At 46.8% G+C, this 17,839-nt stretch overlaps 3 protein-coding genes across 3 annotated transcripts; all 3 read right to left on the bottom strand.

Moving 5' to 3' along the window:
- Positions 1-1,292: 1,292 nt before the first annotated feature.
- Positions 1,293-5,743, bottom strand: C8R40DRAFT_1068716 (uncharacterized protein; the record flags this gene model as incomplete). Its single annotated transcript, XM_046226031.1, has 4 exons — positions 1,293-4,590; positions 4,628-4,962; positions 5,020-5,501; positions 5,554-5,743. 4 exons carry the CDS (start codon positions 5,741-5,743, stop codon positions 1,293-1,295), a joined length of 4,305 nt encoding a protein of 1,434 aa, XP_046087491.1.
- A 1,153-nt stretch (positions 5,744-6,896) lies between these two features.
- C8R40DRAFT_132591 (cleft lip and palate associated transmembrane protein) lies at positions 6,897-10,177 on the bottom strand. Its single transcript, XM_046234129.1, has 20 exons — positions 10,161-10,177; positions 9,834-10,104; positions 9,748-9,781; positions 9,364-9,692; positions 9,195-9,309; positions 9,051-9,142; positions 8,963-8,995; positions 8,837-8,909; positions 8,449-8,776; positions 8,323-8,397; positions 8,266-8,269; positions 8,091-8,210; positions 7,963-8,038; positions 7,871-7,910; positions 7,670-7,820; positions 7,578-7,619; positions 7,448-7,518; positions 7,312-7,390; positions 7,027-7,261; positions 6,897-6,923 (listed from the first exon to the last, which is right to left on the bottom strand). Exons 2-19 carry the CDS (start codon positions 9,948-9,950, stop codon positions 7,148-7,150), a joined length of 1,893 nt encoding a protein of 630 aa, XP_046087490.1. The 5' UTR covers positions 9,951-10,104; positions 10,161-10,177; the 3' UTR covers positions 6,897-6,923; positions 7,027-7,147.
- Positions 10,178-14,025: 3,848 nt separating this feature from the next.
- C8R40DRAFT_1185322 (uncharacterized protein) lies at positions 14,026-15,571 on the bottom strand (the record flags this gene model as incomplete). Its single annotated transcript, XM_046232998.1, has 1 exon — positions 14,026-15,571. The coding sequence occupies exon 1, from the start codon at positions 15,394-15,396 to the stop codon at positions 14,026-14,028; it is 1,371 nt and encodes a 456-aa protein (XP_046087489.1). The 5' UTR covers positions 15,397-15,571.
- Between the last annotated feature and the right edge of the window lie 2,268 nt (positions 15,572-17,839).

Raw genomic sequence — 17,839 nt, 5'->3', positions numbered from 1 at the left:
CATGGTCCAAATCCTAGCCAAAACCAGAATTTCTAAACGGATGCATTTTATCAATATTGAACCTATACCCTTCGTCTCATCTCTCCGGGCATTCAAAGAAACGGAACATTACAGAATCATTGGCCATTCAACGTCCGCGACACCTCTGCGCCACCCGTCACTGCCTCTTGTCATCTGCCGCGCTGTGGCACGTACATCATCACTATCTTATTCTGCTCAGGTCTATCGTGGTTTTTTACCATCTACTTCCAAGCCCCTTGCTCGCTTCCATTCTGCTAATATCTGTAATCTGTCCCTGCATAAAGACCTCTCCTCATCCCCTGATTGTTTCTATCACTTTTTTTGTCGCTTCAGGTTTGGCACCTCAATTATCTATTTGTTGTCTTTCAGGACTGTCCTTCATTTGTTGTCTCTGTCATCATGTTTGTTTCGTGTTTGCATTAACTCTTCCATTGCTCTGCAAAATATACATCGATTCTTCTCATATATCTATCTATTATTTGCTCATGATACGCTACGTGATAAAACAGAATACTTTTGCTTTATAGTTCAACCTAGTCAGTCTACTTATCCTTTCCAAGAGTGCTTTAGGTCACTAATCCATTCCACAACTCCCCGCGATACTTTACCTGCCTCTTTTTGTTTGATATTTTCTTGCCTCCCATGCTTCGATCTTGCCCGTGTCATCCATGCCTCACAGTCCTTCTGCATATCCAAGATTCAATCATTGCTCGTAACCACCTTACTACAGTCTCATCCATCTCAAATCACTGTCTCATCGTGTCGAATACAAATATATGTGTGCATTTTCCAGTATTCTTCTGTTCCTTCCTTCTTCGCATCCTCCTTTTCTTTCTTAAATCAGAGATACCTTTCGAATTCAATGTGTATTATAGTATCATATACATAAGAGAGAAATACTATGCTCCTTCGCCCCTTCACCCGTACAGTGGTCACTGGTGATGCGCTGATTGGCGCTTACATAAACATGTTGGCTTAAAAAAAGCAATGACCCGTGTGATATGTTGAGCTTTATTAAGACGTTCATCAGAGGAATCGAAAACAAGGAAAAGAGCATAGGAAAAACACGCAATATTTGCAGAGGAACAGAGATAAGTAGTTTATGTACTACTCGAAATCGGAAGTTAATAAGTCATTGGTCAAAAGTGCGAGCTAGGTATGTAGATAAAAAGACGTCGTTCGTCATGATCATGGAAGAGTACTTAATATACGAAAACAGATGAGATTAGATACTTGGATGGCATGTGCACGTAACGGCATTATGGAAAGTTTTATCCCTGATATTTCTTGATGAGATCCCTCAGTCTGGCCTGCCCAAAAGCCAAATGTTCCCCATGAGTATAAGTTTTCTTGGACTCCGAATTGGTGACGGCACGAAGATTATTTGCAGCTTTACCTGCGCCCAAGCCCAGACCTGTCCTTGTCATCTTTACATTGCTAGTCGGATCAGAGGATTTACTCTCTAAACGGACTTCAGAAGGAAATTCACTTATAGTGGGTGGAACTTTAACCGGTGAAGCCCTTGAAGCAGCTGTGGTTGGACGAGATAGGGATGCAGTCGTAGACAAAGCAGGTTTTGCGTAAGAGGAAGAAATCACCGCAGGAACAGGCGTAGATGCTACCTTAACACCGACACCGACGCCAACGTTCCGTCGTGTCGGTGTGGTACGCTGACCACTGATACCATCTCCAGAAGCCGAAGATGAAGAGCTGGATACAGACACGGGAAATTTCGGTACAGAAAAAGGCGAGGTCACCTTCCCAATAGCTTTGCTCGATTTACCGGGGGGATGAGGTGTAGACAATGGTGAGGTCGCTGTAGGTTTTTTACCGGAAGCACCAACCGAACCAGACGCCCAAATCGCCGCGACAGCAGTAACTCGTCCGCCTTTACCTCCTCTAGCTGATCTGATGTCGTATTTTACTTCAGGATCAGACCGTTCGGGAGGAAGCACAGATAACCTTCCCTTTCCTACCACGCTTTGCCACGGATTTTTCGCCAGGTCATTTAAGGAACTATTACTTTTCGGTGAAGGACCAGCGTGTCTCGCAGTATCACGATGATTCCAGATGTCAGTGATGCGCTTGGCGTCTTCCGATGGACTTGTGCTGGCCATCGGCGAGTCTTTGGGTACAAGGGTACGCTGGTATATATCACGCTTGAGAGTCCCGATAGGCACGAACCCAGACGAACGAGGGTCAGGACTGGGTGGTAAAATAGCAGTATCGGAATCTTTACGATGCTCTTTTTCCTTTTCCTTGGAACTGTCTGTGTCCCGAGATTCACTTTGTAAATCAGCGTGCGGTTTATCCAGTACCTCGATATCAGATGGCAGCTCAACTATCCTCGAAGGTTGAGGACTGGGACTGGCAGAGATGACGTCGTCTAAGGGAGGTTCAGCCCCTACACCACCTAACCAAGCAGCAACTCGTCCCTTTGAAGCACTAGATCGGTCTTTGCCCTTCTTCTTGCCGCCCTTCTTTTCCGAATCCTTCTTCTTAGCCTCTCTTGTCTCACCCTCATCGTCCTCCTTGCCATCCTGACCATCCTTCAACGTCCCCCTTGATGAATGTTTCTTCCTCTTATTGTTTTTACTTCTCAGTCCCCCTTTATGGGTTTTTTCATCTGAATCCCTATCCCTATCCAGCTCCAAATTGCTATTTCCGTGGACCTTATCCATCGCTGCCGTTGATTTCCACGCATTCGCCACGTCTGGTTGAGCATTCGAATTGGATACGGCAGGCTCGATATCACCACAATCTGGTAACGTCAGACTGGAAATTGCTGAATCGTTGAAAGGATCACGATCCGAGTTCCTTCGAGGAATCTCAATGGGACTAGGTTTCTCGGTTTTCTCTGCGCCAACTCCGGAGTCGCGACCAAAGCCAGGGCCAGGGTTACTAGTGTCATTAGGACTAAGATTCTTTTCTTTTCCACTTCGCAAGACACTCCAAACGTCCGGTCTCTTCTCATCCACAATTTTGCGCGTCCCAACCTCTGCGAGGAGTTTTCTCTCCAGCGCATCTAGCCCGCTCTCAGCTCGACCCTCTACACCAAACCCAAGTCCAAGGAGACTTTGATCATTACCAATTTTCCCCTTAACGGCTTTCACAGCTTTCGTTGAATATCCGTTAATATATCCAGTCGCCAGGGATTTCCTAGGTGTGACAACAGCGGTGAGAGTAGGCGTAGCTGGCGTGGGAGGGGTACGAGACCGGGAACGAGGACGGGAGCTCGCAGATGAAGAAGGAGCTGCAAGGTCGCCGTTGGTAAGATCTTTCTTTGGGGAACCATGCGCATTAAGTGCAGATTGGTTCGGGGCTGGCGCGATAGAAAAATAATCGTTTTCTCTCGGTTTCGTCAACAGTAATCTAGCTTTGTCTGTAATCGTTGGTACCGGCGGGGGTTCCTCGGCCCAGCCATCGAGCTGCTTCTGATCACTGGAAGGAGGAAGATCACTGCTCAGATCTCTAACCCTAGTTTCTACTTCATCCGCCATCCTCTCCAACTCCTCTACCCTCTCGCTCTTCGGAACACTCTTACTAACCATCTCGCCTGCATTTGATACTTCTGTGACCTTGGTGAAAGAGCGTTTCGGGGACAGGACAGGACGTGGTGAATGGAGCGGAGTTCGCAGCGTGGTTGGCCTGAAATTGAGATTTAGTGGAGGCAATGGCGCAAGTATTGGATGAGAAACGCCAGCACTAGTAGGCTCGTCATTGCCGCCGTTTAGGGAATGACTTTGGCCGCCAATAGGTGACGTTGATCGTCCCCTTCGCTGTGTTTGTGAGGTAACACGTAATGTTCGCGCTGATGTATGATGCGTCATCCCCTGTTCTCCGTCGATGCCAGTTTGAGGGGTTGCGTCTCCAAAACCGGTGGCACTACCGTACATGCCAGGGACAACTCTGGAAGACGAACTAGGTACAACGTTTGTAGGTGATAATGGTGCACGCATCTGACTATGCATCAATATTGGCTCAGTGGAGTAATTGAACATGGATGTCAGGTCTTGATGAGTGGAAGGGGGAGGAAGTCCAGGTAGTTCAGGCAGAGGAGGAGATAACAACGCTGCTACTGTCGTCGTAGAAGATGAAAGAAGTCCCGGGTTAGATGGTTGAGGTGGAGAACGTAAGAATATGTCATCATCGCGCGGATAAGACGCGGGCATTTCTAAACTCATTGCGTATTCAGCATGCAAGTGGTTTGGTGATTGAGGATAAACATAGGGCTGGGGAGTAACAGTAGGAGTGAACGGAATGGAAGGTGGCAACCAGACCAGATTCTGATTGGGGTCGACATATGAGCCAGTGGCCAAAGCAGGGCCAGGAGGCCCTGGGCTCATTGGCAATGCAGGATATAGTACGTATGCACCTTGAACTTGAGCTTGCTCTGGATACGGTGATTGGGAAGGAAAAGGTGTTGATGGTGATTGTATCGTGTATGGCTGGTATACTTGCTGCTGGTCGTAGTACGTATACCCCGGATCTTGCTCTTCGGGTAGAGGTAATTCTGGTAGCGCACTTGGGTGAACGACTACAGCAGGTATCTCGATGAGGATATCTTTACTAAAACCCAATTAGTTTTAGCCATTTCATTGAAAACCATGAGAACGAGAACACCAACTTTCCTAAACCCATAAGCATCTTGACAGCGATAACGCAGTTAACCTCGAACAGCCCCTGGGTTGTTCTTGGACTTTTGCCATTCTTTAACGCCTCACTTTCATCGCCCACAAGTAATCCACCCCTGACACCTCTCGCGCTTTTGGGTACGTCAAAAACCAAGCTAGCGACTCCCTCGACACCTGGAGGTATTATGTATTCTGGCCCACGGAATGGCACTGTCGTGACTGTATCGCCTATGTGTAGCGGCTTCTCATCTGCGGGTAAATTTGGTAAATGAAGTGAGCGATTGAGCGATATAGAAAGACCGGTATTCTATAGTGGGGAGACAGTAAGAAAGATGTTGCCTGGTGAGGTTAAGCTTAAGCTTACCTTCTTCGCAGAATGATTCTTAACCTGCAGTTCGATACAAGCACTTTCGCCGGCGATGAGTATTCCTCCAATTAACCTAGCCTGACACCAGATTTTCCCATTCTCTCCAACGACAGTAATTTCTGGCTCATCCTGTCCGATTCTTTCTTCATCGTAAGCTTCAACAACATCGGCATCCTTCCTCTCCGTTACAAGCTGTCGTTCACCCTTCCAATATACGCCTACACTTGCTCGGATCTCGTACTTCACGGAAGCAAGGCCAGAGCCGAAGGATATAGATGACGGCGACGTTGCGGGAAGAGGAAGTCGGAATAAGAAAGTCGAATGGCCCCGTTTGGCTTGGTGGTAGTGAAGGGGTAGTGGAGGATCACCGGGCAAAGGATGTGCTTGAACAGCGTTTGAAGGCGGAAGTCCGGGGCCCTGGAATAGTCTCCGAGCATGAATAAACGTAGATCGTGCAGAATGATCCCTTGAAGTCAATTCTAATATGAAAATGGGATGATGTATACACATTTGAAGCTTTTTTGAGCGAACCTTGTGTAGCGGATAGTTCTATCATTATCATACCGATGCCCAACCCTTTATCCGCCTTGCAATCCATCTCCATCTTTCCGCTAATATAATCTCCTGCGACGAAGTAGGACTCAGCCAGTATCAACGACACGTTGACCTTTGGATGGTGTTTCGTTGCATTCATCGGCTCTGGCCGGCTTGGGCTAGCCATTGTCGCTGAAATTGATCAAGACTTGTTGAGTAGCAAATGCAGTGAGTAAGAGTTGATGGCCTTCAGAATAATGGATTATTGTTTGAGTCGATTCTGGGTCCGCAAAGTCGAGAAGGAAGTAGGGTAAAGAGGCAAAAATTCAGAGATATCTAACAAGCAAGCTAGCAGTGCATTTGGTGCAAGACGATGTAGAAGAGCTCCATGTAGCTGATGATAACTAGTGAGTTGTTAATTCTCGGAATGGGTACTAATAAAGGTTACCTTTCTGCTCATTGAGTGAACACCATAGTATCTTAACTATCTTATGCAGAGGAAGAAGACACTTGGGAACGCCCGGTCATACCGGGCCGGCGTTCGCTGATGGCTGAAACGAACCTGTAAAGACTGCTCTCCATTCTTTCAACATAATCAAATAGACTAACAGAGATATCCCGCAATGAATCTTGTGCACAGAATGTCTTTCCATAATACATTCCCTAGTCAAAAAGCCAATTGCCTGGACTTTGGCAGGCTGCTGTGTTAGCTCAGCTCCGGGTCAGGAAGGGTTTGTTCCTTTGCCCATGATGGCAGAGCAGGGCAGAGCCTTAGTGGAAATCAAAAGACTCGGAGAACAGCAGCAGAATACTATGTTTATTTCTGAGGCAATGAATGTGTACAGAAGGAGTGTTGTACTGAATGCGAAGGAGACAAAGGAGTAGTTCCATTGGCAACAGGAAGGTGCAGTTTATTGGCAGAAATACCAAGGGCAAAGGAGAGGAAGGAGTACAATACCCTACAAAAACCATAGACTCGGGAGGGACTGGCACCAATGGCAGTGGGAAAGGAGTAGGGTTGGCTAGGTATCTCACTATCTTTAATTGATACTACAGTCTTCATTCTACTAGGCCGCGTTTTGCAGATGCTAGTCACAACATGGCTTCCTTCTCAGCCTACCTTGTCCCTCATTTGTGCATATTTGTGCTCCAACTACATCTGCAAAACCTGTTTCTTCAGCTAATCCTCTGAGAGAAGCTGAGAGCAGCCAAAGCACCCAGAAAGTTCAAAATTTTGCTCTTGGTGCTTTGGGTGCTGGAGAGGCCACTCTCTGAGAGGTTAACATACCTCCCAAGTCCCTTTAAAGTTTGCTTCATGTGTGCTTATGAATATATCAAACCAGAAAAAAAGTGTGATAAGAGGTTGCCTATAAGAGTTGGAGGTACGTTAGGGGAGGCTCAGCATCAGATGAAATTATGAAGTGCGTGATCGATATCTACTTCACCGAGGGTTGGTAACTTATCACTTGCCTGTTCAGTTGCAACGGTTGCACAGAGCGACACGTCTATATCATTAGTGGCCGGTGCAATCATTTCCGGGGTCCATAACACTATGTAGTAGCAAGTAAATATACGATATCTACGCAAGACATCACCTCTTCTTCTTACTTTCCTTGTCATCTACCGTCTCAATCACTTTTCCATCTTCTGGTAGAACCTGTCCATACTCATTAATACGTTTAGGATCGATTCGGTAGATCCAGCGCTGGGGAAGGAAATCAACGATCATATACACAGGATTGTGCGAAAGATTACCTGGTAAAGGAAAATTAAGAATACGACGTCGTCACGGAAACATGCTAGACGGTGGAGGAAAGGCATCTTGATGCAGAATCTGTGCGGCAAAGAGATAAGACAGAGCGCTTTCGGAATGAGAAACAGCAGAACATACGCAAAGAAATCATCGACAACGGTAGACAATGTCTTGTATATCATTGCTTTCATTGGCATATGTGCTACACTCTGTATAAGTTTGAAGTCATGCGTGTAACTTCTCAGATCCGATGATATTTGTAACCAACCTTGAGCTTATAATTGATGATCAATTGCGGAACAAGTTGCGCCTGCTCATCGACGTTAAGCGCAGAAAGATAGCGGGAGCAACCAAACTCACGAATCCAAACATGTAGACAAACGACGTCAACGTTCCAATGATAAAGCTGTACCAGCCCCGATGGGACTCGTACATCAGAGAATAGATAGTATAGGCTGCAAGTGTAGGAATGGCGACGTAGGAAACGTAGCGGAATGCGAGTTGATCATATCTACATGAAGGGCGGTTAGATAGATTGAGGGAGAACAGAGGCGAACGTACTCCTGAGTTTTCTTTTCGTCTTCGCTCAATACGTGCTTGTCTAAAAAATGATAGGTTCAGACGAAGACGGAGAGAAATCAGAGTATAGGGACCTTTAATGTCTAGGGTGTACGGGAACCAAGAACCTGCAGGCGCTGCGACGACTGAGATATCTACTGCCTTGGTAATCTGGAAGAAAGAATGGGTACGAATAGGAGGGGACACATGGAACGACATTCACCTTCCAAGCTTCGATGATAACTCCCGTTCCTGATCCAAACAGAATCATCCAGCTGGTGTTTTCGTTGTTATCGATAAGATAAAGCAAAATGATGATTTGCACAAAGACGTTGGTTATGATCTAGAGAATCGTGAGGGGCCTAAGCGAGAATAGATAGATAAGTGCGAATACGCACGGTCCTATGAATGAACGGTTGAGTCAAAGTTTGGGCAGAGAGCGAGATGCTACTGACCTGACAGAGACTCCGACCATCTCCTTCTTTTGCCGCCAGTGCGATACGTCCGACTTGAACGCCAACATTTCAAATCTTTATCATCAGTAAGCGCCTTTAATGTTCCGTATCATTCTGAACACTTACACCATATGCAACACGCTAACCAACCCCGTTAATCCAAGGAACCACGGATTCGTTTCAATCAACATTCGTTTAATTTCGTCCAGCTCGGCACCTGCACCTGCACCCTGTTGTTTCGCAGCTTCATTGAACCCATGTGTCATAGATGCGAATATCTGGAACTTCATGTATGACATCGGCTGGAAGGTGATTTGGATGGGCATGGAAGGCGTTGAGGAGTTGAGCTCGACATAATGAGAGCGAAGGTGCCAGAATTCGTTGGGGAAGACGATGGGTTTGTAGACGCCTTTGGTGCCTGTTGCATCGCGTCGGTTAGGAATGAGGTGGACGTCTAGAAATAGCAGGGATTGTTAGGCGGGGATCACGGAATGCAAGAAAAATGATGTATTACGTTCTAAAAGAGGTGCGGGCAGTTGAGCGTATGGAATTATCGTATTATCGGAGACCAAGGCAAGAGTGATGTTCTAATCCTGGGATGAGCTAGTGGGTAGACGATATATCAATCGTAGTTGCATACCTTGTGCCAGTGCGGCATGATTACATCAGCTTCCTAGAATACTATTCTCAACACGGGATACAAGAGTAAGCTTTGATTAAGGAGATACCTCAATTTCCTCATCGATTTCTTCCTCGTTGTTTCCACTAAGAAGATTCTTTTGTTTTCGGATCTTGGGCCTTGCCATGTAAGGCGTAAGGACTAATCTTGAATAAACAAACGATTCGATCCCAAAGAGAGAATAGTAACCAACGTTTGCGGACATGATGGATATGTTCAGGATTGAAATTATCGTTCTGGGGGTCGGGACTGGCGCTTTCCTTTGTCAGGAAGATATCTGCCCATAAAGTCCCATTTTGCAATACAGTCTAGGACGTCATTTCAGATTACGAATATGCATTCTGAATTATTTGCGTTCGTACCTCGGGGAACACGATGTCATGTTCCTCGACTCTACTGTCTGCATAGTTCCCATAGGTGATATTCTTCCAAACAAAATTCGGTAACCCTTCGTCCCTATCCTTCCGGTATCCTGAAGTCCATTGCCTCGAGAACACGTCCCCATTGGGTGAAGTCGAGAGGTAAACGTGCATATCGAGTGAGGCCCCAAGCGGCCATCCTGGCGTGGCCTGGGCTGGAGGCAAAAGCCAGGGGTTGACAGTATTCTGACCAGGGGCACCGCCTGCAGGGGGTGGACCAGTAGTTGTCTGAACAGCAGGAGGAGTCGCTTTGGGTGCAAAGTACTTGGTAGCTAATCAAAGCAAGATTGAATTTGCGGGGTCATCAAGAATTTGGACCAGTCATACCCATTTGTGACACTACCCATACTAGTAGAAGTTGCTGAAGAAAGCAAGCATTAGAAAAGATATTCAATTATGATAATCTTACTTGCCTGAGCAATTCCAAGAAACTTCTTGAACGGTGATTCTTCCTCTTGTCCTCTTTGATCTCCCGCAGTCGGCGCTGCATCAGCAGCAGGGGCTGCAACTTGTCGTTGTGGCGTTGACATCTCCAAGAGTGGAGGTCGACAATGGGAGGAAGAGTACAGGCAGCAGATAAGTCAGGCTGAGGTTCAGTTCGAATTAAATGAATGAGTAATAGATAATCCTTGCGAGAAGGTTTGGCTGGGCTTTAGCCCCGCGCGGGAGGGCAAAATTTTTTAACTATAAGAGGTGAATGGGTGAGATAAATACGCGCGAGGATTAAAGCAGTAGCATACAGCTGGGAAAAATAAGTCGGTGCGGGTGGGTGGGTAGCGAGAAATATGTGAAATTTTTTAATTGGCGGTGGGAGTTGGAAGTACGAAGATAGGCGCCAAACTGGCGCTGGCCAACTCACACCACCCGGCTGACTTATCCTCTGATAAGCCTCCTCTAGCAGCTTATCTCGGAATAAGTCAGGCTGAGGTTCAGTTCGAATTAAATGAATGAGTAATAGATAATCCTTGCGAGAAGGTTTGGCTGGGCTTTAGCCCCGCGCTCCCGCCCGTGGTCGCCGGACAGGCCGGACAACCCAGACAGAGCCAGGGCTCAATCGAGGGGAGAACGGCGGACACAGTAAATAAGGACCCAGAAAGAGTACGGCTCTGGATAACTTAAGTTATGTGGGAAGGGTAAATTGGCTTAGGCAGATATAATTAGTTACTCTTCAGTAATATCAATACCCATAATACAAGCGTCAATGAGTGAATTAGAAAGACCATTAGCTTTTTGGAAGTCATCTAATGAACGTTTGAGTCTCGATATCTGTGATGAATCATAAGCTTTGAGAACATGAGTAGGTAGAATATCTTCAAAACGGCGCCAGTAAAGTAGGAAAGCAAGGGAGGTCCAGCCGCCGATAGCAGCTACTACTTCTGGGGTAACACCCGCAATCAGAAGTTCAACTGCTCCTCCAATGCGGAAACTATGACCATGAACATGTTCGAGACCTGCGGCATTCCAGATACGGTCACAAAATGAAAGAAAAGTTGCCTTGACCATATGTTGGGGTAAACCTTGGTCATCGAGGTAAGCGAAGAGAGAGTAAGTTTGGGGTATGAGAGCATTAACAGCCATGTGTTGTTCGATAGCATGATATGGGCATAAGGTCTGTAGTGAATGATGCTGAGCAGTGCAGACCACAGATGCACCAAGCTCTTTGGTAGTTTTGGTCCAAGGGATTTTAAAAGAGACAGATTTGCGGGAATAATCAGGATTCTTTGCAAAATTGAAAGCGGCTGAACGAGACACATGGTATTTAGGGTCGAACTTATTTTTGGAAGGAATAGTTAATTCGCCTAGGCGACGACAGCCCCAAAACGCGGTTGATGCGACTGCCCAAATGGCGCAGTGAAAAGGTATGGAGAAATCGAGAGCAGAATAGAGGGCTAGCAGATGAGCTAAGGTGATTGGATTTCGTTGGGGTCGTTTTCGACTAGTGCCTGCTATACGAGCGCCTGCGCGAGCGAAACGGATGAGACGTGAGTTGGCTGGCCAGGGGGCACCTGCAAGTTCGTGCCAAGCGCGCAAACCAGAAAGCCAGTTTTTTATACATGAGCTCGAAACTTTACCCATGTGGAATCCGATGAATGCTGTAATAAGGGTGTCATCGGCAGGCATGCGAAGATTTTCGTTGATGGACATTTCATCACAGAATTGGTTCCAACGTAAAGGACCTGCTCCATAGGATTGCTTCGTCGAGTCTGCCAGCCCTGCGGAAGTAGCTTTCTTACCCAATTCAAGGATCTCAGGTGGGTAGATTGAAGATATCAAGGTACGTTTGCTGATAGTGAAAGGAGTGTCCCAGACCTGAAGACGGTCTCTCGCACGAACATTGGGGCGCAAAATATTCGGAGTGATTGAGTTATTTGGCAAAGGTTTACGAGATGCAGGAGGAACAGGCGGGTGTGAAGAAGGAGCAGGGGTAGAGTGGAAGCGACGTCGGAGAGAAGGCAAAAGGTCGCGAGGAAGAATATTCGAAGGTTTAGGTGGTTTGGCATGATACGGATGCATAAAGAAACGAGTACGGAGTGCAAATTGGGACTTTCGAGTGACCAATGGGCGTGGGACATTGGCACTCGCGACTGAACCTTCAGCCGCAAGAATGCGAGTGTCACTGTAGAATAAATGTGAGTTTGCGAAGGGTGAACAAAGAAATTTTATGAACCTCAACATGATAGGATAATATATTAGTGAGCTCATCGGGGAGCTGGAATTGTAATGGAAGGCGATTGTCTTGTAGACCCAGAATTCCACGCGAAATCGGGTCAGCAGGGTTGTTGGCGGATTCGATGTAAATAAGTTCAGGTAAAATGAAAAGTGGGCCAATGATGGCGCATGTACGACGTATGGACATATTGATCCAGTAGTTGGGACTGCGGGATTTTCTTATAGCACCAATTGTGCCTTGGTTATCGGAATGAATGAGAAGGCGGGTGTTACTGTAATCCATGGATTCGAGGAAATATATCAAAATTTCGACTGCAACTGTTTCGAGCCAACAGATATCACGGCCCTCAATTTTCCAATCGTTGGCCAGATGGAAGGCAGCCCATTTGCCTCCAATAATGATGCCAATACCCCAGTCAGTAGAGGCATCGACGAAAAGACCAAGGTCTTGCACTGGTCCTAATTCACGAAGTTGTCGGTAGACATGGGGCACTGAAAGACGTTCGATCCACCATCGAATTTCGGGGATGATTTTGTCTGGGTATTTACCCTTTTCGACCTCGTAATTGCGGTAAGAGGACATGAAGTTGGAGATCGGAGGGAGGTGGGTCTTGCCGTCACTGTAAATGAAAGCGATGTGGCAGAGGGTGCCGTGGATGGATTCAATCTTCACCCTAGGGGTGAGACAACGATGGGATGTTTCGAGAAAATTTTGTAGGTGAAAGAGGTATTTTAGCCTCTTGTCCTCAGGGAGACTGACGCGTTTATGTTCTAAATCCCACAGGAAACCGATAAACGTGAAATTGAGGACGAATTGGTGTTCGCCTTTGTCCGGGTGCCAAGGGAAACCTAGCTCGGAAATGAGGGCAAATAAGTCATTGCGATTGATGAGGTCAAGTGAAAACGAGGTGGTGGGAGTGATGAAAGCAGCAAGATCATCTTCGACTTTTGCTATGGGAGCGATTCCAAGAGCTTGCCAAATTTCCCGACCTGCACTTGATACCATTCCTGAGTTTGAACTGGCAGAAGCAGCCCCAAAGGCGTAACAATGCTCGACCCAAAATTCTCCATTGGGATCACGTACCACCATATAAGGTTTGTCTTGGGGACGTAAAGGTATAGTGCGATGGAATTTTGAAATATCCATTGTGCAGACTTTGGTACCGTGGGGTGCGGATACCACCTGGGCGAATTGAGTGAGAATTAATAAAGCGAATAGTGAATAGTGAAATAGAAAGTAAACGAGTGAATGAAATTGATAGAGGACAATATGACCATCAAATAGGATGGGAGTAAGCCAGCGAATAAGCGAATAGTAGTGGCGAGTGGAAAGTAATTATTGAATAGTAATGGCTTACCAGATCGGCTGTATAAGCGGCTGAATCGAAAGAAGTGGGAAAATGCTCTTTGAGAATATATGAGTTAATGCAAGGAATTGGTTTTCCGAAAGAATCGCGACTGTCCTTGGAAAGATTCCGACAAACGCGACGCTTTGGCGGTTTACCTGGACCTTGAGATTGTTCGATGATGATGAAGGGAGAGCAGAAGAAAGGACCTCGCATGATAGTTTCAATTTCGTTCTGTGAAAAAGGACCGGACATCCGATTAGATGCTGCTTCTTCATGGATGTAGTCCCAGACTACATCCGGATGTTTGTGAACCGAGCTGTGGTTTGGAATGATGATACTTTCGTGCAGAGCTGGCATGTCACCAAGAGGAAATCCTGTGGTGAGATATTCGATAAGGAAGGGGAAACGGTCCCAGATGTTGTGCCTGACTAGTTCAATTGCAAAGGCAGATGCGTTGTAAGGCGTTATAATGCGATCATATATCTCCAAAAAATGAGGTGGAGTGTTGGGAAAAGGCAGGCGGGACATCTTCGTTGCGGAGAAATTGTACCAAGCGAGAGAAGGGAGAGAAATTGGCTTGAAGGATTCAGTAACCTGCGGGACGGGAGACAGTACAGCTGGAATCCCATCGGAGTGCGGGGTGAGAACCGCCGCAGAAAGTGCAGATGTGGGAAGCACTTGGACATTTCTTGGAGCAGGTCGAGAAAATGTTCCAGTAGGTGCAGAGTCGCACCTTGCTGGATGGGTGGAGGAGCTCCTTCCCATCACGTAGGGCCCACTTTGCTGGGCCGTGGGTAGAGTCGCTATGAGCGAAGAATGTATGACCGACGCCTCCGCAGATGATGCAACAAGGTTCGCGGGAGGCCTTTTCCTTGTTGCCAAGCGGAAAGGAATTCGAAGATGTTGTAGGTGGAGTGTCATGCGCAGCGATTTTGGTGGACCTGAAGTTTGGGATGTGGGAACGACGGTTAGACTGAGGCTGGGAGGAATTAGAAGATGAAGATGTATCGAGGGAGTCAAGACGCGATTTGACGCGGCTCCATTCGGTTCTGTAATCGAAGAGGTCGAAATGGGTTTTCTTGCTTTGATGCTTCTGACGAAGTTCAAGCTCGATGTCCTTCCACAGATCAAACAGTTTGACTGAGTCGGTTTGATTCTCGAAGAAACCGAAATGTTTCCTGTAGAATTGAGGTTCGTTAGCCTCGTCACCTTCAGCATATAGCAAGGATTGATAAACAAAGAAATTCGCCGTGGCTTCAAGCCACTCAAAGTGTTCCATGGCCAGATCTTGGGTAGGTCCTCCCTCGCGGCTGCCTTTGACCTTTTTAATGACATCCGCGAGGTCTAATATTTGAGGTTTGCCTTCGATATGCGAGATTTTCGTGCGATGGAAAGAAATTGAATTGTTGTTGAGGAACTCAATGTTCTTGTTGGTGAACAGAGCGAGAGGGATGTGGTAGCCGTAGAGTCCGAGGTCAAGGAAGGCTTGGTCGAAAAATACATTTGGAGGAGAAGTGGGATCAATTTCGTTGAGGTCATCGTTGGCCCTGAAGCGTTTAGTAGGCTGGGTGCTCGAAGCCTCGACAGATGTGTCGTCTCCTTCCCTTGTCCTCAATCTCAACGATTTACGTTTATCGACTAACCAGCTGATGGTGTGGGCAGAGAGCCATGCTTTAACTTTGTCGAAGTAGTCTTGGTCCTTCAACATCTTATCATATTCTTCCTCAGGAATAGACAGATAGGACGACACATCGGAGACATCGTCGTTGCCTTCGAAGACGCGTTCACGACGGCTGGCGTTGCGCGTTTGCTTGTTGAAATTAATGCGAAGTCTGGATTCGATAGGAAGCTTGGATATTCTGGATATGGTTTCGGCATCCTTGTGAGTTTTCCTTGTACGATTCGCCGAGATTATCGAGGGATCGTTAGGAAGAGGACCCTGTCGTGTGATTTGCATAATTATAGGAAGCAAAAGAAAAAGACTATGCGAAAATAGCGAGAAATATGTGAAATTTTTTAATTGGCGGTGGGAGTTGGAAGTACGAAGATAGGCGCCAAACTGGCGCTGGCCAACTCACACCACCCGGCTGACTTATCCTCTGATAAGCCTCCTCTAGCAGCTTATCTCGGAACTGGAGAGAAATTCTCACGCGGCTGGGCGCTCCTGGCAAGCACTGTGTCTTGAACTTCTTTATTATGATTTTTACAAATAGATACATATGTACGCGGCTCCATATAAACGCGGGGTTCCAGTGGAACAGCCGGGCCCAATTCCCTCTACTGCAGCGGATGCTCATTCGCATCCCGCAACGAGATGGCGAGATACAGAGCCTTACAGGGCAGACATGGACGATAAAAGTAGATAGAATAATGAGCCCTAAATAAAAACCTCATCGTTCTTGTACCTCCTATTCAGTCCAAGGTATCTGAGCCAGTGTCGAAAAAGTGTTGCAAATGTAATTTCGCCTTAGGCACAATAAGCTCCCGGGCAAACATGAAATTCCAAAAGTAAGGTAGCGCCGTGAAGTCGCTGAAAGAGGAGGGGCAGCTGCTGCACGAACCGAATCAGGGAAGGAAGAGCAGACAGCAATGACCTTTGGACGTGCCTCGCATCGTTGTGGGGGAGAGCAATTAGGTGCACGGCACAAGCGAGTCTGGAGTTTGGCGGGCGACATCGGAATGCGCAAAGGAGTTGGAAAAGTATGGAAAAGATGAGGAACGGAGTCACCGCAAAGTTACTTGATTACTGAACGGCGCTGTAATTCGCTCGGAGTACGTATGAGTGATGTTGCACAATTTTCAATGTCCAGCTGTTGGTTCCAAACCTTTCCAAACGGCCTCGAAGTAGGGAGAACTCGATTTCGACCAATTATCAATATAATGTTGAAGATTATCGACACTTCATTTGCGGTTTTAATGGCTTTGATCGAAGTAATGCGCGAGTCAAGGAGGGAGACGGAACTCGGGCTGGCCTGGAAGATGAAAAATAGAGTAGTCGAGGTCGACAGCCAACATGAGTGGTTGACGTTACGGAGGGAAGAATGCTGCGACGAGTTCGGATTGGCATAATGCTTGTCTCTGGTGTAACAATCGAGACGGTGACTCGAGAGGACCGAGGATATGGCGGAGGAAACGAATTTGGACCAGTATCCGAGAACAATGTCGCAACCATTTGTTAGATGACACGACGAGTGTTGTATAGTGATCGCATAATTTGAAATTCACTGTTCCTGTATCTGTAGTAAGGTCTGTTCAAGTCTCGGGATGTTTACGAAGAAGGGCACCGCTTGATTCAACAGATCTTTGTCAGGGAGAAGGAAGAGTAAGAGTATGGATGGCGTAGCATAATAATACACTCTATCGTCTCTTTCACGAGAGAAGCGTCAGGAAATTGGCGGTGGCCATCAGTGAAATGAGGGGTCCGGGATGTCAACGTCAATAAATTCATCCCGCCAATCCGCTTCCAGCAGTTCCCGAGCAGTTCTTCATCTTCAAGCATCCCTGGTATACGAGGGCCCTCCAGCCGTTCCGAGACCCCTTTGTCCATTTCCGTTTTCTGATGTGTCCAAACAGTGAGCCTTGAGGAGCCCGCAGTAGAAGAAGACCGATAGATCTAGAGCAATGAGAGCTTTATTACTAGTAAACGTTATCATCATAGCTCGATGTCATTGATTTCATCCAATTTGAATGCTACGATGTTCGTATCCGGGCTCAGGGCCCTTTCGTAGAGTTCCAGTTCACGTCGAAATCCTCTGGAAATTGACGGTGATTTTTCTTCAACCTTGTGTTTAGCTTGCGAGATTGAATTACAGGAGGTCAGTTGAGCCTGATATCTGAGGAATTGACGGTTGCAGGTCTCCATACAAGCAGCATTGGGACTGGCAACACCGGTGTTCGAAGAACTGTTCGTCACTCACTGTAAGTATGATCCCTGGAACAACTACTGGATCGCGCCTCACCGATTTCTAAATATCTAGGACGATTGCATAGCATGCATCAATCAGGAGTATTTTCGTTCATTGTTCGAGCACCTCGCCATATATCTTTACCCCGAAGTTGGATGATGCGCGTACTGCGATAATACCGTATAGAGTGCCAACGCATAGGAATATGTGTTGAAGAGCAAATCGAAAGTTGCATTACTAGAGGCATAGCGTTTGATCTGGACATCTCTGATCTTGAAGCCTGGAAGTTGTTGCCAGTTGTCATGCATTCTGGCAAGGAAACGACCTCAATTGGTTCTTCACTTGCATAACCAGCGGTCGGAGAGGAGGTTCTATTTACTAGTATGTACCTGGAGCTCATTGATGGTCCCCGACGCTACGAGAAACATTCACGTACAGAATTTGAGGAACAAGTTTTTGCCCGAATGTTTTGTCTTGTATCTAGGCTCAGGGCCT

Source organism: Lentinula edodes (assembly GCF_021015755.1).
Source record: "Lentinula edodes strain Le(Bin) 0899 ss11 chromosome Unknown C8R40scaffold_13, whole genome shotgun sequence".
NCBI lineage: Eukaryota > Fungi > Basidiomycota > Agaricomycetes > Agaricales > Omphalotaceae > Lentinula > Lentinula edodes.
This window is presented reverse-complemented; position numbering and strand designations above follow the sequence as displayed.